This window comes from Tenrec ecaudatus, chromosome 3, assembly GCF_050624435.1.
Source record: "Tenrec ecaudatus isolate mTenEca1 chromosome 3, mTenEca1.hap1, whole genome shotgun sequence".
In the NCBI taxonomy this organism is placed as follows: Eukaryota; Metazoa; Chordata; class Mammalia; order Afrosoricida; family Tenrecidae; genus Tenrec; species Tenrec ecaudatus.
Window position 1 is genome coordinate 10932912 of NC_134532.1, and position 25344 is coordinate 10958255.

The following is a 25344-nucleotide window of genomic DNA, read 5'->3' on the forward strand; positions in this document are numbered from 1 at the left end:
TATATCCTTTTACCATTTTGTTCTATGTATATGCTAAACAAATATTCTGAGCACATACCACATGATAAGCACAGAAAGAGGAAGATTCATCAGAACTTGAGATATATGCATACAACATAACTTTGCTTGTCAAAAGCGAAGATGACTGAATGTACACACTGATGAAGGTAAAAGCCATTATTAACTACACCTAACCATAAAAAAGCTCAGTCCTCACAACTGGACTGCACGTCTATGGACAAAAAAATGGAGTGGTTGATGTCATGAAGTGCAATTTCTTAACATGGCTCTTTTACCTAAGTCTAACTTCCAACGAGTGACTGGGTGGCTGTAGAACAAATATACCATAGCACTAAAAGAGGAATGGACAATTTTCGGTACCACCACCCCCTGCTTATAAGGATTAGGCATCTTGGAGGGAGCAGCAGCAGATAGAAACTGAGCCCCAGAGCACATTCAAATTATCTGTCTGAAGTGGCAGAGGCCACTGCAACCAGACGCATCAGAGACTATGGGTACCCTCTTCTCATCTAGTCAAAGATGATGACACTGTGGGATAGAGTAACAGGTGGACTGGCTTCTAGGCCTTAAAAGCAAAGACCAAGGGACCATGGACCGAGAGTCTGAGGCCCAGAGAAGGGTTCTGCTGGTGGCTGAGATGGCTGTATCCTTAGTGTGCTGATCTTGAATTACTGACTCCCCTAAGGAGCCCGGTGGTACAGTGGTTCCGTGTTGGGCTGCAATCCACAAGGTCAGCAGCTTGAAAGCACGAGCTCCTCTATAGAAGATGGGGCTTCTTACGCCCATAAAGAGCTTCAATCTTAGAAACTCACAGGAGTAGTTCTACCTTGTTCTATAGGGTCGCTACGAGTTGGCATCAATTTGACGGCCGTGAGTTGCTTTTTGTTTTTATTGACTTCCCTAATAAACCTCCTTAATTTTGAGTAGCGCCTGTGAGTTCTGTGTGCTCATGGCAACAAATTGTGAAACTCAGCATCAACAGAGTGGCGTTGCAGACACGGTTGGTATCAGAACAGGTAATGAAGGATAGAACATGGAGGCATCTGACTTTTCTCTCACAGCATCGGAGAACCAAGAAGAGGTCAGATATAGACCTACATGGTTGTTTGGTACAATAAAGTACTTCATTCTAGTTTGTTCAAAGGTACATGCGCTCATGAAAGCAGCAGTCAAGAAATCAAATGTCGTGTGGCATGGGGCAGATCTGTGACACAACAGGGGACTCTGACCTTCTAAAAAGCAAAGATAACGCTTTGATGACTATGGTGTACCTGATGCAAACTGATCTTTTCAACTGCCTCAAAGGCATACAAAAACCTGACAAAAGACATACAAGAAACGATGATTTGACCAATAGAGTAAGCAAAGAACATTATACACACTATGATTTCCAGAAAAATGAACCAAACAACATTAGAATACAAGAAATACGCAACTTAAGTTAATATGGGAGAGACTCTGTCTTGCTCCCTTTGGGTATCATCAGAAGAGACTAATCACTGAAAATGGACACTTCCCTGGCAATAAAGATGAGCCATCTCTGAAGCTTTAGCAAAGAGAGAAATCCAAAGGACCTTGGAAAAGCACATTTAAGATCTGTCTGAAGTGGCAGAGGCCACCACGACCAGATGCATGGAAACTTAGGAGGAGCAGTGATGAGACTTTAGGATACATACTCATCTGGGCCATGACTTTGAACCTGTGGGACAGTGACACATGGGCTGACGTCCCAGTCCATGGAGGCAAAGGCCAAGAGGTCACATGGCTGAGGGCCTAAGAACCAGAGGCTTGGCTGCTGACTGAGGACACCAATGAATATATCCTGTTTGCTGATTCTGACTTGTATTAACCCACTGACTTCCCTAGTCAGCCCTTATCCGAGTTGTGTGTGTCCACTGTAACGAGTGACTGAATCCAGAATAGATGCAGAGTAGTGGAGAATTAATGGTTAGTGTCAGAATAGGTAACAATGAATAGAGTATGGAGCTCTTGTCTCCTGGCAATCAAGGGGCTAAAGGAGACCAGTTTAGCCCGCCTCCATTGTTGTTTACTGCAGTGATAAAATGTACCAATACAAAAAATAGTGTTCACAGTAACTATGTCATATTGCATTACTCACCTGGTTCATTAAATTCAGATTTGATTTTTTTCCGGTTTTGAATCTGAGATTTTTTCCTCTGTTTGGCTTCTGTTTCTTTTTCATCATCACTGAAATCCAAGGCCTTGTAGAGAAAGATAGAGGTTTATGTTAGAGATTTCCCAATCAAGGGGGTGTAGAGAGCAAACTAATTATATACCACTGATCCTGAACACAAGAGTTCGTTTTATTGCTAAGAGCAGTGTCTGAATTAAATATGGTTAAGTAAATAATGTTCTTTTTACTCCCTCAGTGCAAGAACACTTTGTTCTAGTAAACTAGCATTCCACGATGCTCACCTTCCTGACACGATTTATGGAGACAAAGTGTGTGCAATGAGCAAATGTGATGAAGAAAGCTGATGGAAGCCGGCCATCAAAAGATATAGTGTCTGGGGTCTTAAAGACTTGAAGATAAACAAGTGGCCATCTACCTGAGAAGGAACAAAGTCCACATGGAAGAAGCACACCAGCAGCCTGTGTGATCATGAGGTGTCGATGGAATCGGGTATCAAAGAACAAAAAAATCATATCATTGTGAAGGAGGGGGGAGTGCGGAATGGGGACTCAAAGCCCATCTGTAGGCAACTGGACATCCCCTTACAGAAGGGTCACAGTGAGGAGACGAGCCAGTCAGAGTGCAGTATAGCAACCATGAAACATACAACTTTTCTCTAGTTCTTAAATGCCTGTCCATCCCTCCCTCCCCCTGCACCAGCCACTATCATGATCCCAATTCTACCTTACAAATCTGGCTAGACCAGAGGATGTACACTGGTACAGATAGGAACTGGAAACACAGGGAATCCAGGACAGATAAACCCTTCAGGACCAGTGGTGATATTGGTGATGCCGGGAGGGTGGAGGGAAGGTGGGGTAGAAATGGGAAACCGATTACAATGATCTCTACCCTCCCTGGGGAACGGACAACAGAAAAGTGGGTGAAAGGAGACGTCAGACAGTATAAGACATGACAAAATAATAACAATTTATAAATTATCAAGGATTCGTGTGGGAGATGGGCAGGGAGGGAAGGGGGAAATGAAGAGCTGATACCAAGGGCTCAGGTAGAAAACAAATATTTTGAGATTTGACGATGACAACAAATGTACAAATGTGCTTGATACAATGGATGGTTGTGTGGATTGTGTTAAGAATTTACGAGCCCCCAATAAATGATTTTAAAAGATAAAATAATGTACTTTTTTGGACAAACGACTCCAATAATAAAAAGCCAGTAATCAAGATTAGATGTCCAATTATTTTCTGCATGTCTACAAAGTTTCAAACAGGTAACTTTAACATGTTATTCTTTACAAACTTCAAATCTGCTATTCCCTGGCTAGAAGTATGCCTCCCACTTTAGACTCAGACTAACTACACAGGGCCAGCAGCCAAAGGATGTCCATGGAAAACAGTTTTTACACCCTATATATGAAGGAGTAAGCAAGTAACGTGATCAGATCTAATATAAAAATTTTCCACGTTTCATTCATTTAAAAATTGATACAGAATTCATTATCAAGAACTGCTGTAATTATTATTAGGAGTGCGATTTCAGTGGGAAAACAGGAACCCTGGCAGGACAGCAATTAAGAGTCAGACAAAGGGATGGCAGTATGAACCAGCAATTACGCTAACATGAAAAATATGTGGTCTGCTTCCATAAAGCAGAGGTGGGTGAAGTCCAGCTCACGGGTTGTGTAAGACCCGGGAAATCAATAACAGCTAACAACACAAGTCTTACCAAGGAAAACCCGTTCCAGTCATGACATTAGAGGTGAATTAATTACATGTTTGGCCAGAATGGCCTGTGAATGGTCTCATTATAAACATCCAAATGGCCCGTGGCAGTAAAAATGTTTTCTGTCCCTGTTTTGCAGCCTGGGAAATCTAGTGGGTCCATTCAAGGCTGCCTGTAGGCTAGTGTCAGAATAAACTCAAACATCACGTCTGGTTTTGCTTTTGATGAAAATCAAATAAAAATACAAACCAACTTCCAACAGAAAACAAATCATGTTATATGATAAGTGGTTAAGGTTGATGTAAGTGAGGAACATAGAAATTGGATACCCAAAATTGGGAGGATAAAGGCACGAAGTGACTGGCTTAAGAATTCAAGGGCTAATATCGGACTTATGGGCTTGTTGAATAATTGAACTTATGAACTTGATCGGGCCTGGGATGGGATGTTTTATGGACGCATAATTATTTCTTGATATAAAGTTCTCTCTTATACACATACATGAGTGTCTGTGGATTTGTTTCTCTAGTCTTATTAATGCCTTTGGATCCATAAGACTTTCCACCCATGAGCTGGAGCTCTTCCCACATACAGCATCACTGCATGTGTTGTGAGTCTGAAGAGGAATTTACAGATTTGTATTGGATTTATGGGCAAATATCAGACTTAAGGACTTAAAACTGAACTGGGCTGGGCTGTTTTCTCAATACACAATTACTCTTTGATATAAAACTCTCTCTCACACATACATGAGCATCGCTGGATTTGTTTCTCTAATCAACCCAATCCATGGAAAGAGAACCATACATGCTCCCATAAAAACTTATAGCCTCAGATTTAGAATAAGCAACTGGCAGAGTGTTTAGGTCTTTTTGTCCTGTCTGGGGTGGAGGTGGAGGTGTTGTGTGTGTGTGTGTGTGTGTGTGTGAGTGAGATAATTTATTGAAAATACCACTGCTCCAAAACTTATGGGCTATCATACCTGTCACTCTGTCATACTTTGGTGATTTACAACTTTCTGTGAGGCTAGAAGCTTTGCTACTGCTATTTTAATATCAGCAGCATCACCCATGGTTTCTGCAGAATCCAAACTAAGATACACTAGCAAGGTGTGCCTGTCATTTCATTTTTGAGTGTTGGTGAAATACTGTTTGATGTGGTGCAAGATATAGGACATTATCCTTGATAATTTAATGCACATCTCTAGAATTGAATTAGGTATAACAAGTCAAACTGGGGGTATAAAATTGTTTTTGCTGAAACAGAAGGAAAAAGAAAACCATTGTAGAAAACTGAAAAGTAGGTAGATTCTAATACTTTGAACCTCCCGAAGAAAGTCTGATTAATTTAAGGACCATAACAAATGTTTCTGTTCCACATGAAGACTTTACTAAACGTAAACAGTGGTTTTTCAATGACATTTTGTTTTAACCATGGATCAACAACTAAATTAGTAAAAATGAAAGGTATAGGTAAGTGGTAACAGAATTATTAAAATATACTGAAGCGTTTTTTTTCTGAAAGGACCAGTCAAAAAGCATGTACTGTGCTATATAAAGTGTTATGTGTGGGAGCAATGAAGTACCGGGCGAGCAGGGAGAAGTGCACCTGCCGTGCAGCTTGAGGGCTGCCCCCTGAGATCAACAATGGTACATTTATAATATTAAGTCCTACCCGACTTTCAAAAGTGTTGTGTAAAAAGTCTTATATTTACTTCCAGTGGAGGTTCCTGGTCATTTTTCCATGATGCATCTGATCCCTTTTCCCTGGAGGGGAGAGGGGAAAGTCAAAGAAACATTTATTAGTTCTCCTGAACACTTTTAACTAAGCAATAAAGAAAAGTAGAACACATGAGCTCAACTTTCAGTTTTGCAGTATATATATTAAAACAGGTGGGAAAATGTAGTTTGGCAGTTTACAAACATTTTTAGATATTAGGCTGATTTTTTACTTTCATGATACCCCAAGCGCAGTTCAACAAATGCTTTTAACACCTACGATGGGTCAGGTACTGTTCAACGTGCTAATCATACGAAGTGAGTACGAGCATTCCTGTCTGAGATTTAACATGTTTACATGGCAGAGACAAACATATTTAAAACTAAATATAATGTGGAAATTCTTTTATACAAGGTGGCCTCACAAAGTTCATGGGAAAATGGAATTTAAAAGATAATGGATTTGTTTCCATAACCTCTTTGAAGCCCCCTAATATGTACTATGAAAATCAAGTGTAAGGTACGGAATACCAAAAATCTTCCATGAGTAAGCAGGGTTACTCCAACAGTGAGATTTTTGCAGCAGAGAAGGGAAATCTAGACTATTTAGTTTAGGAAGGAGGGGCCTTGAAAATCCCGAGGGAGAATCACAAATGAATAAATATAACTAAAAATAAATTTTCACAAGGACAAAGAACATGTATTATGAATATGATTACAATTTCTGAAAAGCTCATTTTTAATCTGATGGTTTCACAGGTTTTTGGGGACAACATCCTACAGTTCAATTACTTAATATGTCACATAATTAGGACATGTAGTTCTCACTCCTTTAAAAACATCTTAAAAATAAATGGAATTCTCAGAAGCTAAAGACATTTATTTACTCATTCTCATCTGTTCATTTAAAGTAACTCTAGTAATCCATTCTGCAAATACAAGCATGTTATCTCTCAAGGACTGGAGTATCCTTAGTATGACATTTCAAGATGTAATCAAGAAATCTCTCAACCACAGCACAGGAAATCAAAATCCACTAAAATAGGTTCAATTCACATTTGTAAAATAACTTTGAGAAGATAGTATGCACCTGGAAGACTAAGATCAACATGGCCTAACTAGAGACTATTGGGCTGGAGAAGAGCTGACCTCCTTCTCTAGTTCATAGGTTCGAATGTTCGCTGGCATCCATGTACCTTGATAAGACCCCAAAATCTAATTTAAAAGGGTTGTACTCTTTGGTAGAGTTTCTGAAAAAGCAAACTTAACTTCTCAACTCTTTATTTTTATTTTCTTTTTCCTATTAAAAATCTATTTAGTAAATGACTTCCGTATATGGCATATTGACAATGGTATCCTAATATGCAAAACAATCAACATGAAAGTCTTTGACTTCATGATTTTACATTTATTTAACTTTGCTAGTAATTATTTAAGAAAATTAGCCTTACATAGCCTTTCAAGAACAACATAGGCAAAACACTCCTTTAGAGAGACAAGAATTCTTAAACATGAATTTAACCAGTATTCAGGATCCAAACTCTCTTCTATGAAATAACAAATGGAAATCAGATACTTGTGATCAGAGAGACCTTCTTACAACATGTAACTGGGACCAGTACTTCTGACGCAGCGCTAAAAGCACTCACTGACCAGCAGTTTGCTTCTCAGGAGAAGACAATAAACCCACAAGGCATCACCCGCATTTCCAAGTTTGGGAGACTTAGAATGCAATGCCCATAGCAACACTATAGGATAGAGAACTGCTCCTGTGCGTTTCTGAGACTCTGAGCTTTCAATGAAGACGGCTTGTAAATTGTGATGATACACTGCTACTTTCAGCAAAATGTTATTATGAAGAGAAACATCTTGGAAGACAGACACAATTCAAATTGAAGAAGGATACCATCACTGAGAATGATTAAAACACAAATTAGATCATTAAAGAACCATCAGAGTGAGTCAATAATATACTTACTGTTTTAGTTTTTCTGTGAATATGTATTGGGTGAAGTCTTTCATTGATGGAGCAAAATACAGAATGTCCTTTATTTTAATACCTTTACTGTTGATTTGATCTGCAGAATTATACCGTAACATATAAAATGGATGTGTAACACGGCCAAATATCTCAAAAATCTGTAAAATAGAACAAACACAAAGGTCACTTAAACATGCCATAAAAAACATCGGCAATATTCTCTCTAAAAATTGCTCATTATTGCTAAAACAAGGCAATTTTGTCAATGTCAAAGAACAATGAATTTGTATAGCTATCATTTTTGCACTCTCAAAGAAAGTCTTAATGCTCTAATTACAAATCTATTCACTTACTTCAGTTTTTTTCTGTGAATTTAGAGCAGCCGATAACAACTTTGTTCTGTGCCTGGTTCAAATATTTTGATAGTACGACTGTTGTGTGCCAGTAGATTCTGAACCAGTGATCTCCAAAGGCATTCCTAGGCTGAAATCCTCAAGGAATGTATCACCATGTCTCTTCTCCTTAACGCCACTTGATCGGTTCAACCAACAGCCTTTCAGTTAGCAGTCGAATGGTTACCCATTGTGTCAAGAGAGCTCCTAAGAATAACCTAAGTGGTTATATAGCACTCTTTTATGGATATAAAACCAAAACTTATTGTTTGTCAGGTTGCTTCTGACCCAGATTGATCCTATAGGACAGGCTAGAACTGCCCCCAGGGTATCTGGGCAGTAAATCTTTAATGAAGCAGACTGACTGATCTAACTCTTATGGATCTGAACTACTAACCTTGCACTTAGCAGGCAAATAAATGCTTAACCCACTGCTCCATCATGACTTACAATGTAATGTCCTGTAATACAGGGTGTTTTGGCAGCTTCCAAAACCTTCAATACAATAAATGATGCATGTTAAAAGATATTTATATGTTTTATATGTAAGTCTCTGTTTTATACTTCAAAAGTCATAAAAATTTATTAGGAAGAAGTGAAATTACTACAGTAAATTATAAATATGAAATTCGTGGTCCAAATTACTAAATGAAGTTTTCAAATAACTTAAGACAAATGGATACCTATCACAATGAAACTGCCCATTTTGCTCTCCATTTTGTTACATTTAGGCTAGCATTCAAGCTTTTCGGATTTCCATTAGTTTCCAATACTGCTAAACCATCAGGGCACCATCCTTCTTAAAGTATGATTTCTCGGAAAATATCAGTGACATGAAAATGTTAAAATGTCAATGTGTTCTGAAATAACATTAATTGCAACGATAATTTAAGTTTTTATTACAAGTGCAAAACAAATTAACAAAATAATGAGAAGCACTGGAATAATTGAGATTAAAAAGGGAAAACCTTGTCCAACTGGAATTGCAAATGATGACAGCGACATATGGCATCATCACTCTTATCAGCCCCCATTACATTTAATAATACTTTGTCGAAACCAAACCAGCTGCCCTCCAGTCTGCTTTGAATCATGGTAAGTCCCCCAGGGATACAGTTGAACTGTACTACATAAGGATCTCAAGGCTGTACCCGTTCACTAACAGACTGCCAGGCCATTTGCTAAGACTCGGGGTGGATTCAAACTGCCATGCTTTAACTTTATGTTCAAGCAATTTACTGTTTGCTCTACCCAGTGACAGTAAGTGTTCTTGGTTGCTGCTGTTAGAAGCCATTACGTCAGTACCAACTCACAGCAATCGTTGGTACAATAAACAATGCTTGGTTCTGGGCCATACCTACAACCGTATTCTGTTTAAGCCCATCTTATTAGCCGTTTTCCATTTTCGTTATTAAATGTCTTGACATAGAATTCCCATTATATACAATAATTCAAACATTTTTTAAAGAATTGTACAATAATCACCACAACCAATTTTAGAACACGTTCCTCTTTTTTTGTACTCTTGCTGATAGCTCCCCATTTTTCCAAACCTCCGCCACCATACCCCTAAGACGCAAGTAATTCAGTTATTGTCTCTATATAGATTTACCTACAAACAAAAATTGCAACAATAACAAAACAGACCTAGATAGAAAAAAAGTTAAAAATGCAAACAAATTTAAAAGAGGTCAAAAGGGAGAACAAATGATAAGGTGTTACGTTTTAACCTAGCGCTATCAGCACTAATCCGCTTCTGGATGCATGCCGGAAGGCTATTCACATGCCTAGTCTAGAGCCAGAGGGGATCACCAGAGACTTCATCCACATGTATTTCCCCCTAACGCCCCCTCTTTCAATGACTTTCTACTTTACCAAGCATGATGTCGTTTTCTCCAGGGACTGGTCTCACTTGATAACATATACAATGGACTTTAAATTTAAAGTCTTGCCATCTTTGATTCTAAGGAACATTTGGGCTGTACTACATTTAAGGCAGATTCATGTGCTCTTCCGGCAGTCCATATTCCTCAACGTCATAACTCAAAGGTAGCAATGTTTCTTTGTCTTGCTTATTATTCGGCTTTTGGAAGCATGAGGTGACTGAAAATGCAACTGTGTCTTAGAATCAGTTCTCGAATGAAGCAAAACCAGTGAGGCTTATACCTGCACAGGACAGTGCTATGGGGAACACTCAAGTTAAGAGTGGTTTTCTCGTTTCAAAAAAGGTGTAATGTTGATTGATGACAAACCTCGTTCTGGATGTCCGTCAACTTCCTAAACAGACAAAAATGTCCAAAAAAATGTGTGCACTTGTGCTTGAAGACCAACTAAGGGCTACTGAAGAGATGGGAAGTTATCTGTATAGCTCAGATCAGCAAATTGTACTGGAAGGTTTGGGAATGAGAAGGGGCCGCTGCTAAATTTGTGCCTCGGGTTCTGACTAACCAGGAAAGACAGTTGAGTGGAAACATACCGTGCTTCGAAAAGAACAGCTCTGAAAGAACCCAGATGAGACACGGCGCTGTTCTTACCATCCCCAAAGCAAACATCAATCAAGCCAGTGGAAGACACCATTGACGCCTCATCCAAAAAACTCTCGTCTTATGAATTCAAAGATCAAGATGATGCTCATTTGTTTGTTTGTTTTTATGTGAGGGGGGTTGTACATTTGGAGTTTAATACATAGCTTTGAGAAAAAAATGTTGGTTTTTTTTTGGGGGGGGGGTACCCCCTCATATAGACAGGGAGACTGATCTTAAGACAATGGCTTGGGTAGCTGCAGAGATCGGCAAATTCTAAGTCCGTAGGTCTGAAGTCAAACTGGATGCTTCTCCTAATTCACAGAACTACAAAGGCTGAGAAATCCAAGTTTGGCAGGTCAGGTGGCAGGCTGCTGGCTATGGTGGCAAATTAATACGAGGTCAGCAGATAAGAGTCTACTGCTTCATGTGTTAAGGAGGGCAATTACTACCAAGATTGCAGACCATTCAGATTGGCTCAAGGTCCAATAACTAGAGTCCAGATGACAAGTTAAATACAAAATCCAGATCTTTACCCACTGGACACCTCCTTTCAATTGATTAGCTGAGACTAGATCTCATTATGGAAATAATTAATCAGATACCATGAGATCTGATTGCCAAGCAACTGAGAATCAAAGCCCAGTCAAGGTGACACATGACTTCAACCATCACACATAACTTAGATCAAGGCACCTTAAACCTTAAAAGAAACATCTTTGGCTTTTATCCTGTAAATGCATTGTGAGATTTCTTGACTGTTAGCTATGGAATTGTTAAATGAAACCGTTGACAACATCAACTGTTTCTCCATTTATCAGGATGGTACGTATTGGTCCAGTACGAGGACTTTTGTTCCTCCAATGTATGTTGTCTCTGCATTCCCTTAAAAAAATCTAAAAATTTTTCATAATTCTTGTAGCGCCCTTAATAAGTTTAAATAGCAATAGAAACGTTACAGTTTCCGGTGGTTCCATTAATGCAAGGTAAAAGAATCACAGTTTGTGACTTGGTACATAATAGGGTGTTTCCCAGGGCCTTGTTTCCTAACAGGACAATTCAATTTTTATTAACTTTGAAAAATAGTTCCAATATAAAAGTTCTTTATTAACTTGCTAAAGTTTATGTAACAAGAAAACCTGAGTGGCACTCACAATTGTTTAACAAAAGTACAATTTAAATTTATTTATGCTTTCCCTTCATTAATAAAATTGTAGACCAAACAACGTATTTCTCTCTCTTTTTTTGTTTCTTTTTCCATGTCGCTCGCGGTTAAAAGGGCCGCCCGCAGAGGCTTGGCGGCCCCAGTTATGCGCCAGCACTTGCTCTGGCGCTGCAGCTTAACCCCATGCGCCACGGGCAGGCACGGCGGGTTCAAAGGCAGCGCCACAACTTATTTCTATCTTCATGTTTAGGCTATATAACTTGGTGACTTTTATAGTCATCACGGCTTACCCATCAAGATGTGATGTAATCTTTAATAAAGGATTAGTGAATGAACATTTCTTACCCAGTGATATTTGAGAGGGGGCATACTGCTATTTACTGTTTACTAAAAGAAACTTTCTCTAATAAATGCCCTAACATAAACTCAAATAAATAGCCAACCCACTGACTTCATAATATATGAAGGAAAATAACTGTATAGGGAAAATAGGGTATTTTTTTTCAAAATCATCTAATACTAAAGAACTCAAAAGAACAACCACCAGCTCACTGCTATCAAGTCAATTTCAAACAGGAGCTACCCTATCAGACGAAAGACCCCGGGCCCGTTGCGTTTCCCAGGCTGGAAACCTTTCAAGGGGCAGACAGTCTCAATTTAGTCCTATGAAGTAAACGGTGTTTTTACACTGCTGCTCTTGCAGGCAGCACGTCCAAGTAGTAACCAACCCATTATGTCACCAGCACCCTTCATGCTAAAAAACGAAACATCATCAATGGACTGCCAGTCATGATTTATTATAAGAGGGATGAATCATTACTGAAATCAAACAAGAAAGCTAAAAATGTAAATCGGAAGCATCAAGTCCTCATTCATCAGTTTGTCATACTGTGGTCGATGCTGAAAACACTCCATAGAAAATTCAGATTAAATTTTCTGTAATAAAATTATTTCCTCCCCTTTGAGGGCAGCAAATATTTTACAATTCCCTTTGGCAGAAAACTGGTTTCTCCTAAAGGACTAGATCAAAAGGCATGGAAAGCTACTCTTTCTCACAAGCCTCCCTGAAGTGAAGGCCTAAATGTATCACTAACTTCTTGAGAAGTCATTGGCAATAGTTTGTACTGCATAAGCAGTAATTCTTCCTTTAAATCAAAAGAAGTGAGATCAACACTCAGCTTTACACTCCTATTCAAACTTAAGAAAATTATAAAGCAAAATCAACAAAGAAACAGTAATTTCTATATTTTGCCAATTTTTAACTTTGAGCTCCCCTCCAGCCTGTCTGTATAATGTACATATTTTCTTTCTTTCTAAAATGTTATTATGGATAATTGTTGTGAGCAAAAACAACCCCAAAGCCTATTGGTCTGCAATTCCAGTTGCACAATATATTCAAACATTTGGGTTTTCTTTTACAAACCTTTCCTGCTGCTTGTCGGTCACTATTAAAAATTACAGTGTCCTCATTAACTGGAGGTACGCAGGTCATAGATTCAATTATTACTGAAAAATTAAGCACAACAGATATTGCATTTAATCAGAAGTTAGTAATTCCACCATCACTTGAAAATAATCTAAGGTTAACATACAGCAGTAACTATTCACTTTGGGTAAAGATAAGGCTGTCACACTGTAGCACAGGAAGATATTTAGTATACATATATTTATTTAATGCAAAATGCTACAAGTTCTAAGAAATTAGAATATAAAGTAGAAACTTAACAAAATTTGAATTACTCATCAGAGTCAACGAATTCAAGATGTATACATTTTCTCAAGCAATTCTTTAAAGGCATTACAAAGTATCTTCCTCTGAATAAATGTTGTAAGAATAAGAGCATTCAGAGCAATTTCTACAATTACATTGAACTTCCCTTCTCAAGAAAGCAAAATCATTATCCCACTGGTCTAGTAAAATCTCTAAATATTATGATTGCCAATCTACCTCACTAGATGGAGAAAAAAAACAGAGCACCCAAAATGATATTTTTAGAAAAATGGTAAGAAAAATTACTCTGCTACCTAAGCATGTCTACTCAGTAAATAAAATGTATTAGCTCGGATTATTAAATTTCATCAAGAATGTTATCTGTATCCCAAATAATTTCAACAGCATGCACACATACATACATCCATAAGCAACAGATCATGGGCCAGCACATTTTTGGTTAGCTCTATTCATGGACTAAAGCTATGAGGATCTTGAGCTGAATTGTGTCCTCCAAAATACGGAATATAAATTCTAACCCCTATGGACAGAATAGATGGAGAACAGCGCTCACAGCACAATTGTTGAAAGTGCTCGGTTGCTAACTGAAAACATCAATGGTTCAAATGCATCTAGAGCAGTGGTTCTCAAGCTTCCTAGAGCCGTGACCCTTTACTACAGTGCCTCCTGCTGTGGTGACTCCCCAACCATAACATTATTTTCATTGCTACTTCATAACTTCATTTTTGCTACTGTTATGAACGAGGCGACCCCTCTGAAAAGGTCGTTCGATCCCAAGAGGTCGTGACCCACAGGTTGAGAAGGGCTCTCTAGAGGCTCCAGAGAGGAAAGGTGCTATGTAGGGAATGCAGCCTAGGAAGTCCTGTGGGACTGTTTTCCTCTATGGTGCGCGCCCTTTTCCCAAACTTTAAATCTTTACAGGGGCAGGTCTTTCCCGTGCGGAGCTACTGGGATTGAACAGCTCACCTTTTAATTCGCAACTAAATGCTTAGTTTACAGGGCCACCCGGGAGGAGAAAGGGTCTCTGTGTCTATCAATTCCAGGACAGTGAGTATACGGTCACCGAGTTGGAACATTTTTCTTGTTATACAAAATGCTGCTCCAGTTGTTTGTGCAAAGACACTTGACTGTGTGGCTCTCAACAAACGACGAATACCCTTGAGAATGGGAATTCCAGAACACTTCACTGTGCTCCGGAAAACTTGTGCAGGGGTCAAGAGGCAGTTGTGTGAATAGAATACGGGACTACGGCGTGGTTTCAATCATGAAAGGTGTGCATCAAGGTTGTATCCTCCCACCATACTTCTCCAATCTATATGCGGTGAGCACATACTCAAAGAAGCTGGACTAAATGAAAAAGAATGCAGTCTCAGGATCTGGGGAAGGCTTATTAACAACCTTTGATGTGCAGATGAGAAAACCTTACTTCCTCAATGTGAAGAGCTACAGCGCTTGCTGATGAAGATTAAGGACAGCAGCCTTCAATTTATACTGCAGCTCAATGCAAAGGAAAAAAATCCTCACCAACAGACCAATAGGCAACATCATCACGTTTTCAAGGATTTTGTCTTCCCTGAATCTACAATCAACATTAATGGAAGCAGCAGTCAGGATAGATATCAAATGACCCTGCACTGGGTAAAGCTGCTACACAAGACCTCTTTACGGGCTGAACGGCCGATTCATGCAATGCAGTTGTAGCCAACCCATACTCGCAATTTCCTTTTGTCAATAGTGTTTTAAACTCTATACCACTGCTAAATTAATGACACTACCAATAGCATTACCTTACGCCGCAGGGGTATGATTTCTAATATAAGAACACTACCTAGGCCTGCAGCATCCTCACAACTGTTCCCATGCCTGAGCGTCTTGTTGCAGCCACTTCGTCAATTCATCTGAGTTCCTTCTTCTGTCACTGTCTTTCTACTTTACCAAGCAGGATGTTCTCCTCCAAAGCTTGTCTCTCCTGATAACACGCAGAATTATCTGAGACAAAGTCTCAACCACTCTATAGCTTTTACGGAGCACTCTGGCTGTGCATCTTCCAAGAGAGATCTTTAAGCAGTCTGCGGTATATTTAGTATTCTTCATTAACTCATAATTCAGAGGAATCAACTCTAAAGACTTCCTTATTCTTTGTTCTTTACCACTTTCAAGATTCCTTGTGTAGCAAATCTGCCCAATGCAATGTGTTACTTTATTTCTTGATTGTTACTTCCATGAGTGTTGATTTTAATATTTTGTTTACCATGGTCTGTGTCTCAGGTCGATAGTTCCAGTTGTGAGGATTTATGTTGACATCGAATTGTAAACTCTACCGAGGCTTTGATTTTTATAAGTACTCCAAGTCCTCTTCAAATTCAGCAGCAAAGTTGAATTTGTATATCGAAGATTTCTAATAAGGTCTCCTCCAATTCAGACGCCTTGTTCTTTACCACATACACAAGCCAACTTCTTGGATAAGCTGCTTGGCATACAGACTGAATAAATACAGTGAAAGGACACACCACTGACACACATCTTTCCTAATTTTAGCTCATGTAACATTCCCTTGTTCCGTTCATGCAATTACCTCTTAGTCCACACGGGTCCCGTGTGACCACAATAAATGCTCTGTAATTGCTATTTTTTGCAAAATTATCCATAGTTTTCCATGATTCAGTTTTAGGTAATTGTTAACGTAATTTTTTGCCTCTTAATTTGTTATGACTTGGTTAATACCCGTGTCATTATTCCACAGTTCAATCATGTCAAGCAGAAGTGTCTGTGCATCGATGGTAACAGAGGTAAACAGCTTTCTGGAATTCCCTGCTTTTCGGTCCAGATTCTTCCACTGTCACCAATGATTTTCCTCTTGCCTCAGCCATTTCTGAATTATGCTTAAGGAGTATCTGACAGCTACCTGTAGATGAGCTGCCACAATACAATACCTTCGGAAAAATTTTACCTGCATGTGACATTACTTGTATTGTTCAATAATTTCTGAAAGCTGTTGGATCACTTTTTTGGAATATGAATAAATATGGATCTCTTTCCAGTTAGTTAGCCTAGAAGTCATTTTCAAAATTTCTTGACATAGAGGATTGCTTATAATGCTCCTTTTCCTCAGCTTGTTGAAACATTTCAATTGGTATTAAACCAACTTTGTTGAAATTTTGTTTTTTGATAGTGTTCGGTGTAGCTTGGATTTCTTCCATCAATACCATCAGTTTTTGATATAAGCAACTTCTTAACCAATTCTTTTTGGCACAGTAACTTCTTAAACAATCTTTTTGGTATATGACTAAAATCAATATTGCAACTCAGCCTTCAATATTTTCTTGTTATTTCAGCTGAATATTGATGTTATTTCTTTCTCTCTCTCTCTTTTTTTATGTGTGGACAATGTAATTTCTTTTTGGCTTTCAAGCTCTTAGTTTTTTCACACTTTTCTTTTGACAGCTCCAGCTCCCCTTTGAAATTTTCTGTTTTGTTTTTTTTTACTTCATTCCATTCACTTGAGAACAAGCTTCATTCATAGTCTCTTCACTCATTCACTTTGAATTTTCTTTCTTTCATGTCTTTCTAATAACATTTGCTTTCTTCATATATATTCTTGCTCACAACTTCCCTGGTCGGTCTTCTGTCAACAATGTTCAGTGTTTCAAACCTGTTTTTGAGATGTTATCTAAATCGAGGCAGGAGTTTGTTGACTTCACAAATTCAGGTATTTGGCTTTCATGGAATTCTTTGTTTTCTTTAGCTTCCGTCTGAACTTAAGACATATTGTAAACAAGTATTTGCAATAAGGAAGTAATTGGCTGCCCTAAATTATAACATGTCGTCCCCAGTTTTGTTTCTATCACCAATGACATATTTTCCAATCGCTGATCCTGCATCTTCATTTCCAATTTTAGCATCCTAGTCACCATTAATTATCAATGCATTTTGATTGCATGTTTGCTCATTTCAAACTGAAGAAGCTGATAGAATTCTCTGTTAGTCACTTCATCATTTGCTTTAGTGACTGGTGCAGAAACTTGTGTAATAATTATATTACTTGGGTTTCTATGTAGGTTGTGGTAAAATGGAGTTACTTAATACGATTCTTCTATTCATTTCTCTGTAACTCTAAATGACTGAAAGAGACCAGGCAAGGAAAGTGTAGAACGCTACACCGTATAAGTCAGCTCAAAAGCAGTAACATAGAGAAAATGGACAGCTACCAGTGTGGTGCATGCAAGATAAGAACCCTGCTGAGTGCCGGTGGCCCGAGAGCTATAGTTCTGAGAGCAGAGACCATGAGACTGAGACAGACAGCGGGCAGGCTTGCTAGCCCATAACATAAGGTAGAATCTAAGGGCTGAGAGGCTGAGAAGAAATGCTGCTGTGGACCACAGACTGTATCCCTGATGTTTTCACATACTAGCTTGTGAAAACCTGATAATTTTTTCTAATAGACCCCGAAAAACATTGCCTGAGTTCTATGTGCCACTAGAATGGATTAACAAACTGTGTGAAAGTTGATAAGTGCCAGAAAAGAGAAAAAGGACAGTGGGGGGTGGAGTGGGGGGAGCATGCCTAACCTCTGGCTTCTTGTGGCCATCAGACTTGGACTGGTGTGGTGTTGGATTCTTCTCCCTTGTAGAGCCAGAGGTCAGATGTGGCCTCCACAGTATTTTCCTCAGGTTTATGATCTGATCACAGATGGCACTGTACCTGAAGACAGCTTTTGAAACGCTCTTTTTGACCATGAACATAATATCAATCTTCATGAATTTGTCATTTCAAGTATAGAAAACTATGTGACTGTTGGACTGAAATGATTAATTCTAGTCCATAGTATTAAATAGTTAATACCAGTCCACAGATATCTAGGATACTGGTCTTTAAGAATTCCATTTCAGTTTGGTGACTTCTCATTTTTTTAGATTCATATAGCTGAATTATAAGAACGAGGCATCAGGATGGCAGGAAAACCCAATACCAACCAGCTACACATAGATTAACACAATGCTGCCATGTTGGAAGTGAAGAGGACTTCAAAGATTTATTGACAAAGATCAAGACTATAGCATTCAATGGACTACAGCTAACCCTATCAATGCAAAAGCTGGATAATGAATGAAGAAGACTGCAGAAGAATTTATTTCTTTGAAGTGTGGTTCTAGTAAAGAATGAATGAACAATGGCTTGCAAAAAAATTTTTTTTAAATAAAAACCCAATGGCTTGCTGTAAAAATAAACAAATCTGTCTTACAGAAGTACAGCCACAAAGTTCCTTAGAAGTGAAGACAGCAAGACTTCCTATCATTACTTTGACTATGTCATCAGAACAGACAAGTCTCTGAAGACTATCAAGCTTGGTAGGTAAAGTTGAGAGTTGGTGAAAAAAGGAAGCATCTTCAGATCAACTGGTTCAGTGGCTGCAAAAGTGAATTCAAGCACGATAGTGACACAGGATCAGGCAGTGCCTCCTTCCGTGGTGCATGGGTTCACCGTAAGTCAGAAACAACTCAAGGGTTACCTAACAACATATGCCTACCTCACACCCTAGAGCTGAGAAACAAAAACTGATAACTGAAGAGTTGTTTGTTTTGCTTAATTTTAATATCAAATCAGAGAACTTTCTAATTTACCAGTGTATAAGATAAAACTCCAATCTGATCTGTAGAATAATTCCTTCAACACAACCACTGCTTAATCTGTTGGATATGTGAATCTACAGTATCGTATTACATGGATAGACAAAAAAGTACTTGATATATGCAATTAAAGTTACAGCCCTAGATATGAGATTATTCTGGATTATCAAGGTATATGGTAGCTAATGACTTGTGTCCTTAAAAGCAGAGAACTTTTCCTGGCTAAAAACAGGAAAAGGTGTATTACTGAAGAGTCACAGAGATGTTGAAATATTGGCTTCGGTATTAAGAGAAGGATCATAAAAAGCAGGCAACCTTTGGAAGGGGGAAAATTAAAGACGACAGAGTCTCTCACGGAGACCCAGAAAGGAACACAAGTCTGCGGACACCTTGATTTTCACCTAGTGAGACCTCTGTTGGACTTCTAATGGTCGTATAAAATAATAAATGCGTGCCATTTTAAGCTCTTACATTTGTGATAATCTGTTACAACAGCAACAGAAAACAATACACCGAACCAAAAGGAAAAATAATTGTATTTCCCGAGTAAATAAAATCTAATTGTTTCCTCTTTAAACTTAAGGCCTACAAGGTTAATATTACCGTATATACTCGTGTATATGCCGAGTTATACAGCATGTTTTTATGCAGTTTTGTGGTAAAATTAGGTGCCCCAACTGATATTCGGGTTGCTTATGTTCGAGTCCCTTATATTCAAGTATATACAGTATATATTTCAAAGATAATTTTGATATAATTGTGCAGGTTTATATACAGTAACATTATTCATGAAATATTTACATACCTAATTTGTCAATAATACTTGAAACCATTCCGAGAGGTTTTAATTCAATATCTTCAGGAAGAAGAATAGAGAGTTCTTCAACATATGGTAGTTCCTATAATATAAAATGCATTACATAGTCTTCCAGCTTCATAGATCTAACATAAAATCAAGAAGGATAAATCTATTTCAATCTCTGAAGATGTAGTGTTGGTATTTATATGATCTCTTTAATATTATCCGTTTTAAGTGGTGGTACAGTTTGCTAACACCTCACCTGAGGAGTCTCTGGATCTAAAGTGAGACAGCCTAAATCCACCTGTACTAACAATACAGACAGAAGGTAGTATTTCAGACTTTTCCAGTTACACTGATTAAGAAACAATAAAAATAACTATTGTTAATGAGTCCAGTTTAGGGAGAGGAACAACTTACATAGTAATATCATTCTGAGGTTAAATATTCTACTACTAATTATAATTGTTCCCAAGAGAATTCCTTTCTTTCTTTAGTTTAGTTGACTAATTACTTTGGGTAAGACAAAGAGGTGAACAAAGACATGAGCAGGAATCTTTTCTAGGGCCGTATGTACAAGAAATAAGTGTCTGGTGTCATCAGGAAAACCAGAAATGACACTGGCCAGTAAATAGAGCATTCCTGGAAATAGAATTATGTTTCAATGCTACATTTAGATAAAAGCTACATTTCCTTCTATCTGAAGATTTATTTACTCTCTCTGACCTAAATGTATCTCAGTTGCTGTAGAAACTATAAGCTGATATAAAGATAAAACTGAAGAAATATAATCAAACACTGACCTTAGGCTTTAGACTAATTAAACAGAGTTTCTATTCTAGACCTTTACCAAATGATCAATATTAACTCTTAGGAAGATTTGGATTATATTGATTCCAATCCTTCGGTAACTGATGATGCTGTGCTTCTTCCATGTGGACTTGGATGACATCTATCTCACTTACATGGCTGCTTGTTTGGAGACAAGCCTTTAAGACCCCAGACAGCATTTTATCTGATAGCTGGGCACCATCTAAATTCTTTGCCACCTTTTGCTACAGTACCCATATCTTCTGTGTTTCCTTCCTGAGGGCAAGTATCCAGCAGGGCCATGATGTCAGAACTAATTGTTCTTAAATTGGAGCTAGGATTTATTGAGAGCCCAAAGCCCATTTCAGAATGTATATAATTTTTCTCTTGTTAATACTTGAATAATATGCATATAATATATAATTCAATCATGCCAAACAGATTGTACAATTGCTTCCATAATCAGTTTCTAACCACACTTTTTCTAGACTCCTTAACATTTTGTCCCTTTATCTCCCCCTCCCAGTACTCCTCCCCAACCCCCCAGGCCCTAACCCTTGTTCTATCTGCTGTCCCTATAGGCTCATTAATGCGTGCTTCATTTACCAAAAACAGAAAACACGACTTCAAGAGGATGACTCTGAGTGGCACAGCACCTCAGAATGTCCGTCACACATATCCTAATATGTCATGTAGGGTGTGGATCTAGCAAGAGCTTGTTCGTCTGTCAACCAACAGTTCACCACTCTTGATACAGCTGTTTTCTGCTTCCTTGCAATCACGTACTTTCCAACTTAAGTCTTCAGTTTACAAGTAAGTTGAAGGTAGAGTCCAGTTCACCAATGGAGTTCTCACAATGGGACCTCACTGATATAGCCTCTGCAGCATTGTGTGCCCTGAAGATCCTGGGTTCAGTGTTCCAGCATTTCACAGCACCCAGCCTGGGTTCCCAGGATATCCCAGACGGCCGACTTCAAAGCAACCTCTTTGTTACATACCACCAAAGACATCCCCCCGCCTCCACCATCCCCACCCCCACTCCAGTGTCCTCAAAAGCATCCTCATTCTTCCCCCAACCTGGAGGTCAGTCTTCCTCCTTTACCTACCAACAGACATGCATCTGTGTTTCCCCAGACATGCTGCACCCCTTTCTTGCCTCAGAATCCCTCAATCCTCTGACAGGGCTGTCTCCCTCTCCTGGGAGAACTTGTTACCAAGCAGTCCCTCAGAAGACAACACCCTGCCTTGATCACCTCAAAGGAGGGATTAGTACCAGAGCCTAAATGGTGAGAATCCATGTGCAGAAGGCTATGGATGAGAGTGGGAGCCCAAGAGTCAGTTGTGGAACTACATACCATATATACTCGTGTATAAGCCGAGTTTCCCAGCATATTTTAATGCAGTTTTTGTGGTAAAATTAGGTGCCTTGGCTGATAGTCGGGTCGGCTCGACTATATCTGGCAGGTAGTTAGCTTCAAGAGAACTCCCTCTATCTACAATTGATGGAAGGGAGGAAAGTGGCTATTAAACAGAGTGCCTTAGAGAAATGAGCATATTAGATCCAAGGCACAAGGCTGACTTCAATGGTTAAAGCTCTGGGCAGTGAATCCCCCTATGCTGCAGGCTGCACCTGATCTGGTTTCCAAAATTTCCTGTAATTGTGGTTTGTAATGTTTTGTTTGTACATATTAGGGTGCATATAAGAGGTGTTATGCAACAAGTGAACTAAAATCAATGGAGAGAAGAGCGTAGGATGCCTGGTGGGGCTTAATCAAGGGCAATGTAGCAGTGAGGAATTACTAAACCCGAATGAAGGCCAAACATGATGGTGGGGCAAGAGGAAAGTAAAAGGAAATAGAGGAAAGAACTAGGAGACATAGGACATATATAGATGTCTAATTGCAGGCATGTACATATGTAAATACACACACACACACACACACACACATATATATAACAAGAGGAGAATAGAACTACGTATTCATATCTAAAAGAATTAAGGTTGCAGATGGACATTGGATTGGGCCTCAACTCAAGTACTCCCTCAACACAAGAACACTTTGTTCTAATAATCCGGTATTCTGTGATGCTCACCTTCCCAATAGTATCACTGAAGACAAAATGGGTGCATAAGCTGATGGTGCCCGGCTATCAAAAGATAAAGCATCTGGGGTCTTAAAGGCTGGAAAGTAAACAAGCGGCCATCAAGCACAAAAGCAACAAAGCCTTCATGGAAGAAGCACACCAGCCTGTGTGATCGTGAAGTGTCCAAGACCCAGAACAAAATCATACTTAAGGTGAATGATGAGGGAGGGGTATGGAGTAGAGACCCAATGCCCATCTGTAGACAATTGGACATCCCCTCACAGAGGGGTCACAGGGAAGAAATGAGCCAGTCGGTGTGCAGTATATCACCGATGAAACACACCATGTTCCTCTAGTTCTTTGGTGCTTCCTTCCCCCCATTTTTATGCCCTCAATTCTACCTTACAAATTGGATTAGACCAGAGCATGCACACTGCTACAGATAAGAGTCTGAAACACAGGGAATCCAGGATAAATGCCTCAGGGCCAACAAGGAGAGTAGAGATATGAAGAGGATTATGGGAGGGTGTGGGGAGAAACCCCTCCCTGGGGGACGACCAATGGAAAAGTGGGCAAGGGGCAACAGAAGACGATGTAAGATATGAAAACAATAATCTATAACTTATCAAGGGAGGAAGGGAGGGCAGGGGAGAGGGGGAAGAGGGGCTGATATCAGGGACTCAAGCGGGAAGAGAATGCTTTGAAAATGCAGCGTATGTGCACAGTGGATGAATGTATGGATTGTGCTAAGAGCTGTAAGAGCCCCCAATACAAGTATTTAATAAAATAACTAAAAGGTGCTATATCATTGGAGGTCACCCTCTTGAAGTGGTGGTATATGTTTTCCTGGTTTTCAGTATATGAAACCCAGGACTGATAAACCGGTGGGGCACCATGTAGAGTAAGAGTTCCGGGAGGGGGAGCGGGAGGGGGTTGGGGCTGGAGGCTACATTGGTGGTGGGATAATAGGGAGATGATGTCAAGGATCCCAAGATGAAAAAGAATGTTTAGAAAAAGACTGTGGTAGCAACTGTAGTTTTACTGAGTGTGATTGAACTATGGAAGGAAAGGATATATTAAATCCCAATTTTTAAAAAAAATGAAAGTGAGAAGACCCATCAGGAATTAAGCTTTAAAGAAACATGGCTTTAAAAGAAATGTTATAAAAGAAATTCTAAGTAATCCTAACTATAACTGGCAAATGGAAATTGTAGAAGTATGTGCCAATGCCTAGATAAATTCATTACTTTTAGACTGTAGTAAGGCACACTGGTTAAAACAAATGGCAAAGGTAACTCGCTGAACAGAACTGCTCAGATCTTTAACACAGAGGATATAAAGTGAAGAAAAAAAATCTCTCCCCATCAATTGCAATCCCCTGCTAGGTACCTGACTCATAGCCACAGAGCAGCCCACCACCCAGTATTGTATCATCCCCATAAATGTTCTTGTGTTTGAGCCCATTGTTGAAGCCACGGTGTCAATCCATGTCCTTGAGGGCTTTCCTCTTTTCAGCTGCCCCTCTACATTACCAAGCAATGTCCTTCAGGGGTTGGTCTCTCCTGATAGCATGTCCAAAGTCTCTCAGACAAATTACCCATCTTTGCCTCTAAGGAGTACTCTGGCTGTATTTCCTTCACAACAGACCTGATTGTTCTTTTGGAAGTCCTCCATTCTTTCGATATTGCTCGCCAGCACAAGAGTTCAAATGCATAGATTTTTTTGTCCAAATTCCCTATTCAATGTCCAACTTTCACATGCACATGAGGCAATGGAAACTGTCAGGCACACCCTTAGTCCTCAAAGTAACAGCCTTCATTTTCAAAGCTTTAAAATGGTCATATGCAGATTTACTTACTGCAATGCATTGTTTTATCTCTTGACTGCTGCTTCCGTGAGCACCGATTGTGGATCAAAGCAAGCAAAATCCTTAACTTCAACCTTTCCTTCATTTATCATGAGATAATGCTATTGGTCCTACTGAGAGGGTTTTGGTCTTCTTTATACTGGGTTGTAACTCCACACTGAAGGCTGCAAAATTTGATCTTCACCAGCAAGTGCTTCAAGTCCTTACTTTCAGCAAGGTGTGTCGTCTGCATACTGCAGGTTGTTAACAAAGCCTTCCTACAATCCCGGCACCGCATTCTACTTCATATAAGCCAATTTCTTTGATTATTTGCTCAGCATATAAAAAGTATATAGAGAGAGGATGGAACCCAGATGCCCTCCTGAATTTAAACCATGTAGTATGGCCTTGTTTTGTTCATACAATCACCTCGTGATCCATGCACACGTTCCATGTGAAGAAGGTGTTCTAGGATCCCCATTCTTCTGAAAAACTATCCGTAGTTGGTTATGGTCCACACAGTTGAATGCCTTAGTAGATGTGCTGCCGAAGCGAGCACCAGTTGAATGCTTTAACATACACAATGAAACCCAAGTCACTCTTTCTGGTATTCTCTGCTTTCACCCAGATCCATCTGACAGCAGCAATGATATATTTCTTGATTTACATCCTCTTCTGAATCTGGCCCAAAACTCTGAGAGTTCCCTGTCAATGCATTACGCCAACTGTTGTTGGACGATCTTCAGAAAAAATTGTACTTACAATA

At 39.2% G+C, this 25344-nt stretch overlaps 1 protein-coding gene and 1 non-coding gene across 2 annotated transcripts in view; both read right to left on the minus strand.

The window, feature by feature from the left end:
- Positions 1 to 25344, minus strand: part of NAF1 (nuclear assembly factor 1 ribonucleoprotein) — a 51114-nt gene that overhangs the window by 11615 nt on the left and 14155 nt on the right. Inside the window, exons 3-7 of the mRNA XM_075543648.1 lie at positions 19844 to 19937; positions 13103 to 13185; positions 7598 to 7758; positions 5616 to 5667; positions 2141 to 2243 (exon numbers count right to left, since the gene is read on the minus strand). Coding sequence (XP_075399763.1) covers positions 2141 to 2243; positions 5616 to 5667; positions 7598 to 7758; positions 13103 to 13185; positions 19844 to 19937 — 493 coding nt within the window. The remainder of the gene's footprint in view (positions 1 to 2140; positions 2244 to 5615; positions 5668 to 7597; positions 7759 to 13102; positions 13186 to 19843; positions 19938 to 25344) is intronic.
- LOC142444237 (small nucleolar RNA SNORA76) lies at positions 11772 to 11901 on the minus strand. Its single transcript, XR_012783885.1, has one exon. It is a non-coding gene; the product is annotated as a small nucleolar RNA SNORA76 (small nucleolar RNA).